This window comes from Zootoca vivipara, chromosome 16 (assembly GCF_965207765.1).
Source record: "Zootoca vivipara chromosome 16, rZooViv2.hap1.1, whole genome shotgun sequence".
NCBI lineage: Eukaryota > Metazoa > Chordata > Lepidosauria > Squamata > Lacertidae > Zootoca > Zootoca vivipara.
This window is the reverse complement of record NC_142599.1, coordinates 20,719,810-20,733,672: the sequence shown is the minus strand read 5'-3', so window position 1 is coordinate 20,733,672 and position 13,863 is coordinate 20,719,810. Positions and strand designations below refer to the sequence as shown.

Here is a 13,863-nt window from a genome sequence, read left to right as displayed (position 1 = left end):
ACAGGGGGCTGACTGGCGTGGAGGACTCCCTGGTCCTGAATGGCGTAACTGTGCCCCTGAAGGACCAGGTGTGCAGCCTGGGAGTCATTTTGGACTCACAGCTGTCCATGGAAGTGCAGGTCAATTCTGTGTCCAGGGCAGCTGTCTACCAGCTTAAGGTTACCAGATTTTTTTCCCAATGAATCCGGGGACACTTTTCAACTTCAATGGATTTTGTATGGGGACTGATTTGTAAAGCCGGGGACTGTCCCCGGGAAATGGGGATGTCTGGTAACCTTATACCAGCTCCACCTGCCCATGGACTGTCTCACCAGAGTGGTGCATGCACTAGTTATCTCCCGCTTGAACTACTGCAATGCGCTCTACGTGGGGCTACCTTTGAAGGTGACCCAGAAACTACAACTAATCCAGAATGCGGCAGCTAGACTGGTGACTGGGAGTGGCTGCCTAGACCATATAACACCGGTCCTGAAAGACCTACATTGGCTCCCAGTACGTTTCCGAGCACAATTCAAAGTGTTGGTGCTGACCTTTAAAGCCCTAAATGGCCTTGGCCCAATATACCTGAAGGAGCGTCTCCACCCCATTGTTCAGCCCGGACACTGAGGTCCAGCTCTGAGGGCCTTCTGGTGGTTCCCTCACTGCGAGAAGCGAGGTTACAGGGAACCAGACAAGAGGGCCTTCTCGGTAGTGGCGCCACCCTGCGGAATGCCCTCCCATCAGATGTCAAGGAAATAAACAACTATCTGACTTTTAGAAGACATCTGAAGGCAACCCTGATTAGGGAAGTTTTAAATGTTTGATATTTTAGCATGCTTTTAATATTCTGTTGGGAGTTGCCCAGAGTGGCTGGGGAGATCCGGCCAGTTGGGCGGGGTAAAAGTAATAAATTATCACCATCATCATCATCATTATTATTATTGGAAGTGGGTTGCAGGAGCAACATGGGTTAGCTCAGAGCACACAGCATAGCTGCCAAGTTATCCCTTTTTTTAAGGGATTTTCCCTTATGCTGAATAGGCTTCCTCGCGAGAAAATGGAAAACTTGGCAGCTATGGCACACAGTATGGGCAACTTTGGCCAGAACAGGGTTGTAGAACCTCAGACCTAGAGGTCACATCTGACCCTCCATGCTCCTTTCTCTGGCCCCCAGAACACATACACCCCCAAGCCACACATACCATTGGTCTTGTCCTCACCCTCATTGTTCCTGCCTAGCTGGAATGTGTCTTGCTTGCCTAGATGGGGAATAGAGAAGGGTGTTTGGGTGCTAGCTTACTGTATAAAAGCAAGATTTACTTTAATTGCTCCACCCATTTTGCCTTCGGACCTGCCTACCCTAGGCATGCGGCCCCTGGAAAGTTGCTGGAAAAGGAATGTGGCCCTCATGCTGCAAGAAGATTATCTACCTCTGGGACAGTGCAGGAAGGGGCAACATGAACTGTCTCATGCCCCAGCCTCCACTGATCTCTGGACCGTACCTGGTTCTTGGCAGGACTAGTGGCTCCTGGCGGCGATGGGGTGCCCCCCCCCGGCCGCCGAAAGGAGGGTTTCTCTGCTAAGAAGTTCCCTAAATATTGCTCGGAGGCCAAGAAGAAGAGCAGAGAAAAGGAGAACCGTGCCAGCCTTGAAACCTTCAGAGTTGCTCCTGGGATCCCTTTGGGTGGATGGGTAAAAACAGAAATGGATGAGCAAAGAGATAAGGCAGTCAACAAAAGCACAAAAAAGGGTGTGTGTGGTTTTTTTTAATAAAAAAATATTAAGAATGTTGATGGGTCCAAGACAGCCCCTCCCCCTCCTCAGCAAATTCCCTTTAGAGCCCTTAAGAGTGCAGGCAGGTGTAGTAAGAAGTCCCAGCTGGTTCCTTGACTGTGGTGTGAGTCCAGCTTAGCAATTTCATAGAATCTTGAGTTAGAAGGGACCCCAGGAGTCATCTAGTCCAGCCCCCTGCAATGCAGGAATCGCAGCTTAAGCATCCATGACAGATGTACATCCAACCCATTTAAAAGCCTTCTGGGACCCAGGTGGTGTGCTCCACTGTCAAACAGCTCTCACCACCAGAGTGTTGTTGCTAACATTTAGTCGGAATCTTCCTCCTTGTCCTTTGAATCCATTGGTTTGGGGGTCATCTGTTCTGGAGCAGCAGAAAACAAGCTTGCTCCATCTTCCAGGTATTTGAAGATGCCTCTCATATCACCTCTCAGTTTTTTCCAAGCTTAACATACCCCAGCTCCTTCAACCGTTCGTCATTAGGCTTGGTTTCCAGACTCTTGATCATCTTGGTCTCCCTCCTCTGCACAGGTTTCTTAAACTGTGGTGCCCAGAACTGGACACAGTATTCCAGGTGTGGGCTGACCAAGGCAGTATAGAGTGGTACTATTCTGGATGCTAGATGTCTGTTAATGCAGCCTAGAATTGCATTAGCTTCTTTCTTTCTTTCTGCTGCATCACACTGTTGACTCATGTTAAGCTTGTGGTCCACCAAACCCCATGATCCTTTTGGCAATGATTGCTGATTCCTGATTCAGCTATCAGCCTGGGCCCTCCTCCCATTCTTCAGGCGAGCAGCTCGTTTTCTCATTTTCTTTCATCACATGCATGCCCACCCATCTATCAAATCGCCCTTTGCCGAAATAATCCGCACTAGAAATACTTTCTAAAATCAAATCCATGTGGGGCTTGGGATAGGTGTTCTCCTGGTGACATCACAGGAACCAGCCAATGAACGCTGTCCACAGCCGGTTTCGGCTGCGGACTGGAAGGATGGCTCCCTGCCCTCAAGCCTGGGAAAGGCCGTATTGGAACAATGTATGCTACATTTCTCTTCGCCTTACAAGTTTCAGGTGTGTTTCTGAGCACCAGTAAAGTCACCTGTGCAAGACACGACAGAAGCCTCTTTACACAATATTTCCTCTGCTCCTCTTGCCCCCCCCCGCAACATCTGAGGGGGAGGGACTCGGTCAAAATGGTTCTTTTGAGTTGTCGCGGCATCCAGCCCAAAAGCAGAGGATCTGATTGGCCGGCGTTTGCTGCTAAAAGGCTCTCCTGTTGCTGGATGTAAAAAACGAGAGCTGGAAAGCCACACGTGAGTCTCTTCCATGGCTGACCAGAGATGGGGTGGGTAGGGGGTAGCGCAGGGCAAAGAGCTGCTTCCCCTGCTACAATGAGACAGCAAAGCTTCGTGAGCAACACTTTTATTTACAAATATAATTAAAAGCTCTGACAGTTATATCATGCTCTTCCCTTTGAGAACCTGAAAAAGGTTTTCTCTTTTTTTTTTTGCTTTTTTCCGTCTAGTATTTTTTTTGTTAAAGTGCATGCAAAAGAAGTAAAGCCTTTTTTTTAACCTTTTTTATTGTAAGAAAATACACAGTTTGAAAGTGTGAATAATGCAATATTTATGACCAAGATTATCGGGGACAGGGAGAGGGGAGGGAGGGAGGGAGGGGAACCAAAGATGGGAGTTGTGGGTGGGTCGCAGGGAGGGGTGTGGAGGAGGAGGAGGAAAGATTTAAGGTGATGTGAGAATGAGAGACAGTGTTAAACTCCAAAGATTGACTTGGAAAAGAGGCAGGGTGGAGGGTTTTGGAGGGGTGGGGTGGGGGGTGTCGGCGTGGCCTGGAGTGTGGGTGGGTGGGTGGGTGGGGGGTTGGAGGGGGGGAACAAGTCATCAGGTAGTAAAAAAACTTCTGATCAGAGAAACAGTTAAAATACAATATGAAAATAAGTAAATTTCTCCTTAAATTTCCTTCTATACACAAAATACACAATTTGACAAGGCCCAATTTGTGCTCCTGGGATTCTCTGGGCTCCTTAGTTTTTTTTTTTTTTTTAAGTGTATTCACATCCTCTGCTACAGCAGAAAATGATTATGATACAATCAAGAATGTGCCAAAGACCAACGGCCAAAAAAACCCACATGGCCTGGCCTGACCCTTTTTCAAAAAAATCACGCTCTCCCTCTTTCCCCAACCCCCCTCCCCTTCCCCCCCGCCCCCAAAGTAGTAATATGTCCACCACTGATATGTACAGCACAATTTCAGAATTCATATTTTCTGTAAAATGTATCAAATTTCTCAATCTCTTAATAAAATTTTTTTATTATTATTTTTTTTCATTTAGTTATTCCTGATGAATAAATACCAAAAAAAGAAATAATTAATAATAAAATTAAAAACTCAAAAACGTTATGCAGCAGCTGATTAAGGTAAGGCTGCGATACCCATCTCTCTCCCCCTGGGAATTTGACTCCTTTTAATTTTTCCTTCCTTGGTTTTTTGTTTTTGTTTTTTGCTTGAATTTTCATTGGTAAGGTGGCAAAAAAATATGAGTGATTGCTGAAAAGCAAACATACATCCACTTTTTGTTTTGATTCGTTAGAATTGTCTCCAAAAGTTTTCATTGAAACATTTTTTTAAATAATAATAATAAAAAAAATCATTGCACAGAGACATCAATACTGTGTGAGACACTATGAGATTCAAGAGAGACTGCGGAGCAATGGTCCTGCTCTGGAACGTGACACTTGGCGGGAAGGGGGGGCCCCTGATGGAGTAAGAATATACAGGCACTAAGTCCGACATGATGTCAGTAAGAGAGACAGAAAGAGAGAGAGCACACCCGTTAACATGGGGGGGGAATGTTGGGATTTGAGATATTTTTTGTTTGCATTTTTGTTTTTTTAATGGCAAAAGAAATTTAATCTCATCTGTAGTCCTCCTTAGGAAATTCTAACGTGACCAAATTTCCAAAGCCCATCCGTAGGCTCTCCATGTCAAAAGTTTCAATCTCTCGCTCTTGCCTTTCCAACAGAAACTTTATCCTCTCGCTGCGTTCCTTCTGCAGGGCCGCCAGCTCCTCTTCAATCTGAAATGGCACAAGGGGGGGGGAGGGCTTTAAAGCAAGTTCCTCAATAACACAGTGGCAGAGTGAAGCCCAGGTTGTCAGAATCCCAAACGTTTGAGGAACAGATCTAGACAAGAGGATTTCCTACCCCTCCATTTCTCCTGGAATGCTACTGGGAAGTGATCGGGGTGTTTGTGTGTGTGCTTGCAGCAGAAACAGGTGAGTGGAAAAGGGATGCTGAGTCCTTTCCTTAGTGATTTCTCCTTTTCCAATTCCTCCCGTGGTAGTTTTTTTAAATGAACCCCTCCCGCCTCCCCGGGACTCTGAAACTGCAATATAGCTGTGGGAGGGGAGAACCATTTGTGGAGGGGATCACAGAATCATAGAGTTGGAAGGGACCCTGAGAATCAACTGGTCCAACCCTCTGCAATGCAGGAATGAATACTGTATGCAGTTGTCCCATATGAGGATCGAACCTGCGACCTTGGCATTATCAGCACCACGCTCGAACCAACTGAGCTATCCTTGTTCTTAATACAGGAATATTTTGCCCAACACTGGGCTCAGACCCACAACCTTGAGATTAAGAGTCTCAAGCGCTACCGACTGAGCCACCCAGTTAATATGTGTCTCTGTGCTTGCTTTCAGCAACTCCCCCATCCAGTAACACTTCTAGGTGAGCAGAGAGTTTGGTACTGCTTCACCAGTGCATTCCCTGCAGGGTCCCGGCCGGCAAAGCAGATGGCTGTAGCCTAGACACCTGAACCCTCCCACTCACCAGCTGATGAGCGGAGAGGGTTCAATCCTGCTGCATGCAGCTTTGCCCTACCCTGCAGATAGACTTCACGGTAGGTGGGACTGCCAATTACCTGGTGTCATGATGTCAGCTGGCTGACAGGTGGGTGACCCCGCCCACCAGTCAAAGCTGGCTTGTGCAGGTGATGAAAGATCTGGCCTGCTGGGCAAAAAAGCCACTGCATTTGGGGAAACCTCTGGTGGCAGTCTTAATACAGTGGAGCAGGTGGACTTTCCATTAGAACACACCTCTGGCAACGACACAGACCGATGCGTCTAGCAGTCAGGAAATCTGATTCCCTGGTGCATTCCAGCAAATGACAAATAAGCATCAGCAGCGCTATTCCTTTTCTGTGGCTGGTGTTCAGTTAAGCTCATGGGGCATCTGATCAGGAATCTATCCATCTATTCCTACTAGAGTTGGTTCAGACATTAACTATTTACTCACAGCATTCATAAATGATTGAAACGGTGGATCCATTCCTAAACCCGAAGATGCCAACTACGGAGTCGGTTTGGAATATTCCTTCCGCCCCCAACACGACAAAAGCAACAATATAGGAAATTCCTTCCTCATCTCAGTTATTAAAGTGCCCATTATGCAGTGCTTATTATTACCACTGGTCTGGAGGCCAGAGAGGAAACAATTTACAGTTTCTGATTTATCTGACTGGGCAGAAGACAGCTTGGCAAAGCAATGCTGTTGTGAAGATGCCTGCCAAGGGGCCTGTCTGCCTGCCCCTCTGTATTCAATCTGCTAGGATGCAGATACTATGAAAGCATGGGCGGTCTGGAGGGTGGCAACACAAGAACGGGCCTTTTCCGCGGTGGCTCCCTGCTTGTGGAATGCTCTCCCCAGGGATGCTTGCCTGGTGCCACTGCTACATATCTTTAGGTGTCAGGCAAGCATGTTCCGTTTTAATCAGATTTTCAGCTGTTAAACACTGATGGCTTTTTTTTTTTGCATGGGTAAAGTAAAGGTAAAGGGACCCCTGACCATTAGGTCCAGTCGTGACAGACTCTGGGGTTGTGGCGCTCATCTCGCGTTATTGGCCGAGGGAGCCGGCGTATAGCTTCCAGGTCATGTGGCCAGCATGACAAAGCCACTTCTGCCGAACCAGAGCAGCACACGGAAACGCCGTTTACCTTCCCGCCGGAGCGGTACCTATTTATCTACTTGCACTTTGACGTGCTTTTGAACTGCTACCGTAGGTTGGCAGGAGCTGGGACCGAGCAATGGGAGCTCACCCCGTCGCGGGGATTCAAACCGCCGACCTTTTGATTGGCAAGCCTTTGGCTCTATGGTTTTGTTTTTGAAACAAAATATATATATATATAATTGAATTTTAGACTTTTTAAATGCTGATTTTAATCTATGTATGTGTACATTGTAAGTTGCTTTGAGTTGCTGTGGCAAAAAAAAAGGTGACTAATAAATTTTAAAAATACCGCCGGGAGTAATTGTTAAGGCTCCTGTATTCTCTTCACAAGGAACTGATCCTGCTAGGATCCTGCTACTTAGGGAAATGTAATGCATTGTTGCTACCAGGAATACAAAAGGTTAACCTCAGAGCACGGGATGCATCTGGACAGTATGCACAACTCCACCTCCCCAGCAGTTCTTTCTTTCCTGGTTTTTTTGGCAACGGCCCAACCCCTGCCATACCTTTTGCTCAAGATGTGCCCTGCGTAACGACACCCTCTGCTCCAGCTTCTGGAGTTCCCGCTCATGCTGTGCTTCCGTCTGCATCTTGATTTTGCTCTGATAGGCATTCAGCAGCTCCATCTCTTGCTGAAGCTGCAACCGCAGGGCCTGGCATTCCGCTTCCTGAGCCTCATCTAGCCGCAGCTGGGGGTGTAAAAAAACACACCAACAAAATCATTTACAAAGTTAAGGGCACTTGCTGGTCAAATCTGCTCTAGGGTTGGGCACAACAGCAAATACACAACAACAACAACAACAACAACAAGAACAAGAACAGTTGTTTAGGCAGGCCGTGAAGATGCATGCCTCAAAGGAGGAGAAAATGCAAAAAAATTCTGATTGAAATGGTGAGCATAGAAGTCTTAACTGTGTACTGTAACCTGAGGAAGTAAAGTTAAGGTTGGGCCCACTGCCTTGAGACTCTAAAGCTCCCTTCCTGCCATTGGCCCACAAATCCCTTCTGCCCCTCTGAATGAGGTCTGCACCATGTCTCTCTCCTACCGTCTCCTTTCACCCCTTTCTCTTCCACTGTATATAGACCACAGGTGGGGAGCCTGTAGCCCTCCATAAGCTGCTGGACTGCACCTCCCGTCAACTCTTAACTTTTGCTGTGCTGTCAGGGTCTGATGGGAGGTGGAGCCCAACAACGTCAGGGGAGCCACTGGCAGACTCAGTCCCGCCTCATCCGATCATTGTGGCTCCAGTCCCAACACCCAGAATCCTTTGCTGCTCAGCACTCCTGTTTCTTTCATACACATACTCTTTGCTTCTCATTCCTTTCACCTTGCATGGAGTTTCAAACATGCCCATTACACCTGGGCTTTCACCGCTCCCAATCTCCTTTCCCTGCCTTTCTGCCAGGCTTCTGCCACCTTCTCACAGCTCTCCTTTGGCTATCCTGCCCACACAGCTTCTCCTGCATCTATAGCCACTGCAAAGTGCATCACACACCTTATCTAGCGGCAATCCTTACAGCGGCCACAAAAGCAAGCTGGTCTTTTTTTAAATCTCCCATACTGCAGATGGGGAGGGGATGAGGTTGAGAGTGTGTGACTTGCCTAAGGTCACCTGGTGAGGTCATGGCAAGAGCTAAGATTCACACTGGGAACCTCCTGGTTGGCAGCTCAGTATCTCAGCCACTATGCTACTACACCAGCTCACAGCCTGTCATCAACATTTCTTGGCACCTGCTTTATTCTCCCAGAACTTAAAAGTGTTTCTGAACACTCCAAGGTATGCCATGAGCTCAGCCAAAAGGTGTTTCCCTCATCACCTCCACCACCAAATCCATTTACGCTTGTTTCAGAGAATCACAGAGTTGGGAGGGACCTCAAGGGTCATCTAATCCAACCCCCTGCAATGCAGGAATCTTTCACCCAATGTGAGACTCAAACCCACAACCCTGAGGTTAAGAGTCCCATGCTTTACCCACTGAGCTATTCCTCAGGGCTTGGTTATCCTGAATGTATCTGGATATTACAGCTGTGTGCAACTGGGGCTTTAAACTTCACACGTGCACATACCAATGTATACAATCTGAAAAGATTTTATTGGTGTGTAAACCTGCTACAAACAGGCTTGACGAGGATTGCACATGCTGTTTAGTTGTTGTTTTTGTTTTAAATTAATTTGAAAATAAAACCAGGAAAAGGGAAAAGAGGGGGGAAAGGAGGGGAAATGAAATAAAACTAAGGAAAAGGAAAGAAGAAGAATAAGCAAATATTACTAAAAACAACAGCAAACCGCCATCAGTTCTCACCACAGGTAAGGTGATCCCCAGTGCTTGTTAATATTTTGAAGAGCAAAAAAGAGGACGCTATGATGAATCTCATTTTAAATACCCCTACTATATGTAGGCTATAGAAGCTGTGATATACTGCTGAGGGGGGGGGCAGGAGAAGTGAAGAGGAAAACAAGCCTTCAACATCCAGTTATGACTATGTCTCATCCAGAAAGTATAGCCAGAGACATTCTGGCAAATTTTCAAAAAATCCACCCAGACGGAAACTTTACCTTGAAAAGGAGGACGTGTCCTGGAAAAAGAGGACACATGGCCACCCTAGTTAATATGGAACCAATTGAGGGGTTTTTGTGTGTGTGTGGTATGGAGCCCAGAGCTGCCCTCACCGCTTGCGATGCCATCATCTCATTGATGCTCTGCTCGTACTGCTCAGCCAGGATGGCAAGCTTCCTTGTCTGCTCGTCCTTCAGGCCTTTCAGAATAGTTTTGTGCTCACTCTTTGGAGTCACTTCCAGCTGGTGGTTCTTGAGTGCTTTATACTGCTTGGTTTGCACTTTGCAAGTGTCCTGGAACTGCTTCTTGATCTGCATTTCCATGGCCTGCAATGGAAGGCAACAACTCCGGGTGAGGTTACACTTGGCTATTTAAACATCGACGTTATCTGCATAACCCAACACGTTATTTAAGAACGCTATGATATTCATGCAGAAGCTTTACATTAAAGAAAATGTAACATCCCTATAATGGGCAAATTGTGCTCGAGAGAACCACGCCTCTCTCGCAAGCTGCTTTCTCCATGAAACTATTGCCTGTCTCCAACCTGTGTCTCATCATTTCAGCTATTTGCTATTTTGTGTGTGAGATAATTACCTGCTTTTTCCCTTTTACATGGAGAAGAGCAGTTACCAGATCCCATGGAAGGCAGGGGTGCCAACTTAATAAAATATCTGGGGGGCAGGTAAACACATAATTGATCGCATGAAATGGCCCATGCACATCATTTGAAAGACAATGCCCATTAACTTGGGGGGGGGGCTTCAAATATTTTTTTGGGGGGCGAAAGGACCTCGCTCCCTAGGAGTTGGCTCCTAGGATGGAAGGTAACTGTAAGTGAACGAATAATAATAATAATAAGTTATTTATACCCCACCCATCTGCCTGGGTTCCCCCAGCCACTCTGGGTGGCTTCCAACAAAATATTAAAATACAGAAATCCATCAAACATTAAAAGCTTCCCTCCCTAAACAGGGCTGCCTTGAGATGCCTTCTGAAGGTCTGCTAATTGTTGTTCTCTTTGACCTCTGGTGGGAGGGCATTCCACAGGGTGGGTGCCACTACCGAGAATTCTTTCTCTGCTGAATGAATATATGGACAGGTGCCAAAATAGTGGCACAAATGTGCTAAGAGCACCAAATACCAGGGATGGGGAACCTATAGCACTTCAGAGGTGGCTGGACTCACATTTCCCCAACTGTAAGAGATTATAGGAACCGTAGTCCAAGGACATCTGGGAGACCAGATTCCCCATCCCTGCCACACACATATGGAATTAAGAACGCAGGGGGTGGCTAAGGTCAAGCAGTTGACTTTGCACCGCTTCTCCCTATATCCCAGCTAGACCGCAGCCCTTGCCTAGTTACTAACCTTCAGGTTTTTGGGCTGCTGCCGCAGTTCCATGACATGCTTCCTGTGCAGCTCCCGCTCCCGCCGCTTGTTGTACTCCAGCTGGTTCTCAAGCTCCGTCTGGTGCTGCAGCCGGATCAAGTCCATACGTAGCTTCTGCAACATGTGCAGCTGCCTGTATTCTAGCTCGCGCGTCGACTCGTCGTGCCGGATTAGCATGGCGTGCTCCATCTCTTTCTGCGTTCTCTTCTTGTTCAGTTCCTGCGTAGCATAAGGGGAAGGGGTCAGGTGCAATCCTAAGCGAGGCAGCAAACCCCAATTTCTCATGCGTAGTAAAAAAAAAAGCAAGCAATGTTTTTGACCGACAGCCTACCCTAGTGTCCAGGGCAGGGCTCTCGGGAGACTTGCAAAATGTTTTGTTGGGCTGAGCTAAGGTCCATGTATTCCTTCATTTCCGATAGTAGTCAGACAGACACTTTGGGGAACTCACAAGTAAGGTATGCGATTGCTGGCTTTCCCTTCCTGTTTGCCCCATGCAGCTTGCATTGAGAAGTTCCTTGTGCTAAGAGCCACTGACAGACCTGCTTCTCCTCCATGAACGTACCTACTCCTTCTTGAAAGAGACCAAAGCCAGTGTGTGAACTTGCTGTGTTTATTTCACATTGCGTGAGGAAATGCGCTCGCTGGCTCTGCTGCACCTACTTCCAACCTGCTTTGTTGGGGGCTTGCAAGAGGGTCCCAAAGCAAACCTGCTCCTTCTCTCCATGATGCCTGTTGTGGACTTCTGCAAACTGGCCAGTAGGTGGCAACCGGGAGTAACATGAACCGGGAGTAACCTGTAACCTGTCAATTTGGACACTTTTCACTGAAGAAAATCCAACCTGGCTTCCTTTTTCTTTTTAACTATACAAGGTGAAAAAACCATTTAAGAGACCTGCGAGCCAGTATTAATGTTCCACGTAGCCATCAATGGCATTTTATTTTATTTTTTTACAGAAATGTGCCATTCCACTTTCGGGGCTATTCCAGAACCTTTGTTCATGTGTGTGTGTTGATACATAAAAGAGCATTCTCCACCCTAGTATTTCTAACCTTTAGTCCATCAGTCATCACTCTCTAAAGGGAACCCCAGGCCACACCCAGCCACATCTTTAGCCTGCTTCTCAGTTCCCTGAGTAACAGAGAAGAGCTGCTGACAAAAGTTTCAATGGACATGCACTCAACATACCTGCATATCCACCACACACCCTTGTTTTCATTCCATCATTCCCTGCCCAAATCCATTATGCAAATCCCTCCCCTTCCAAAGATTCAAGTTCAAACAAACATGCTGAGAGCGGGTGTTTGCATCCTACTTCTTCAGTTCATTTCCTTTGAATGAATCCTAATTGCTAGGTGTGCCATAGTGACACAGCCAAATCTGTTACCCAGAATGACCCCTCTTCGCCCAAAGGTTCTGACAACTGACAGCTCTAGTAATTCTGTCCCTGGCATCGGTTTTACAATCCTGTGAAGATATTCCTCATATAAAGGAGCAGAAATCCAGCCGGCTGCTCCCAATCTTATAAGCAGCTAGTGCGAAAGCAGAGCTCCATGCGGTTATTCTGCTGATGAACCAAAGATGGAGAGACAGGGTGGGGAAATCATGATTTGGTCCCAGATCACTGCCACAGGATCCCATTTGGAATGTGCCGAGCAAAAAGATACTGTAGTATTTAGCAAGCATTGGCCCTTCAAATTCAGATAATAGAATAGTAGAGTTGGAAAGGGAGCTCAAAGAGTAATCTTGCCCAAAACTTTGCAATACAGGATTCCCTGACAGATGGCCATCCAACCTGTTCAAAAATTCCGATGAAGGAAAATCCACCACCTTCCGAGGTAGTCTGTTGCACTGCCAAACAAGCTCACATTTTTAGGAAGTTCTTCCTATGCAATATGCTAGGAGCTGAATATGGGCTTTGTGAGTGATATCTTAAAAGGTAAAAACTGTGCAACCATTAAAGCTGGAAAAAATATGGAAACTGGGGGGGGGGGACATGATTTTGCATGGTATAGTTTGCATTTTATAATTCTGATTTTGCTAGTCATCACGTTGAGGAGCAAATAGCTTCCCTTCCCCCAGACATAGGAAATCTTATTTAGCCAGCTTTCTGTCTCCTGAGGTGTCACCATGTGCTTCCAAGCATATTTCTGCAGAAATTTGCTGTTTCTTTTTAAGTGCAAGGTTAGACACTTACAGGAAGGTTAATTCTGCATCTACATTTTACTTTATGTCTTTTCTTCTGTGGAACTGGTATTGCGGTGTACATACAACCTGACTCCTACTGTTTCATCATTTGATAGTGAAACACGAGTAAGCCTGTTTCAAATTAGAACAGCTTCATGGTGTCAGAACATTTACAAGATGAAGCAAACAGCTTCCATTTCTCTAGAATCCAAAAAGACACTTTCATGCTTTGGGTTAATAAATTAGTGCATCTTAATTATTGCACAACACCACCTAAACTTCCAGAATTTTATAAGCCAGTACATGCTGGTAATATTGTGAAGTTGAGATCTCCAGACATACAGCACTACCGGTAAACCAGCTAAACAGTTAAGAAGTGGAACGTTAAGTTGTGATGCTAGGTGCAAATTCAGAATACACAAATAATACTCAAAAAGATGCACGCTTAAAATGATAATTCAATACAGATAAGTGACTTTTTTTTTTTTACCAGAGATTAAAGTGGTTTGCATGTTTTGATACAAATCTGGTAATGTTGTATTCTTGATTTAGTGATAAATATGGATGAAATATTTGCCCTTTATGCCCTTGTACATAGTCAGGCTGGAATCTTTCCACGCCTACACATTCTGGTCCTCTTCCCTAAGTGCTGCAAGCATTTTGACTATGTCATCTCCAATGATCCATGCAACAACCCTGTAAGGTAGGACAAAAATTATTTTCTGAATGATACTAACAGACTTGAGAGGGACTCCCATGCTAAAGTCCAACTAGCAAGTTCAAAGCTGACTAGGGTAGGGTTGCCATATTTCAAAAAGTGAAAATCCGGACACAAAAGTTGTTGAGCTGTTTTTGGCCAAAATTGTTGAGCTTTCCCAGACATTTCAGCAATTTCTGCTCGGACGCTGCTTAAGGGGACTGAATACC

The 13,863-nt window shown here is 46.1% G+C and overlaps 1 protein-coding gene across 9 annotated transcripts in view; it reads right to left on the bottom strand.

Moving 5' to 3' along the window:
* Window positions 1–3,649: 3,649 nt before the first annotated feature.
* Window positions 3,650–13,863, bottom strand: part of TAOK3 (TAO kinase 3) — a 123,590-nt gene continuing 113,376 nt past the window's right edge. For all 9 annotated transcript variants that reach the window (XM_088659655.1, XM_088659656.1, XM_088659651.1 and 6 more), the window contains 4 exons: window positions 10,731–10,970; window positions 9,473–9,685; window positions 7,307–7,489; window positions 3,650–4,866 (listed from right to left, as the gene is read on the bottom strand). In XM_088659655.1, the coding sequence (XP_088515781.1) occupies window positions 4,705–4,866; window positions 7,307–7,489; window positions 9,473–9,685; window positions 10,731–10,970 (798 nt within the window). In that variant the 3' untranslated portion in view covers window positions 3,650–4,704. The remainder of the gene's footprint in view (window positions 4,867–7,306; window positions 7,490–9,472; window positions 9,686–10,730; window positions 10,971–13,863) is intronic.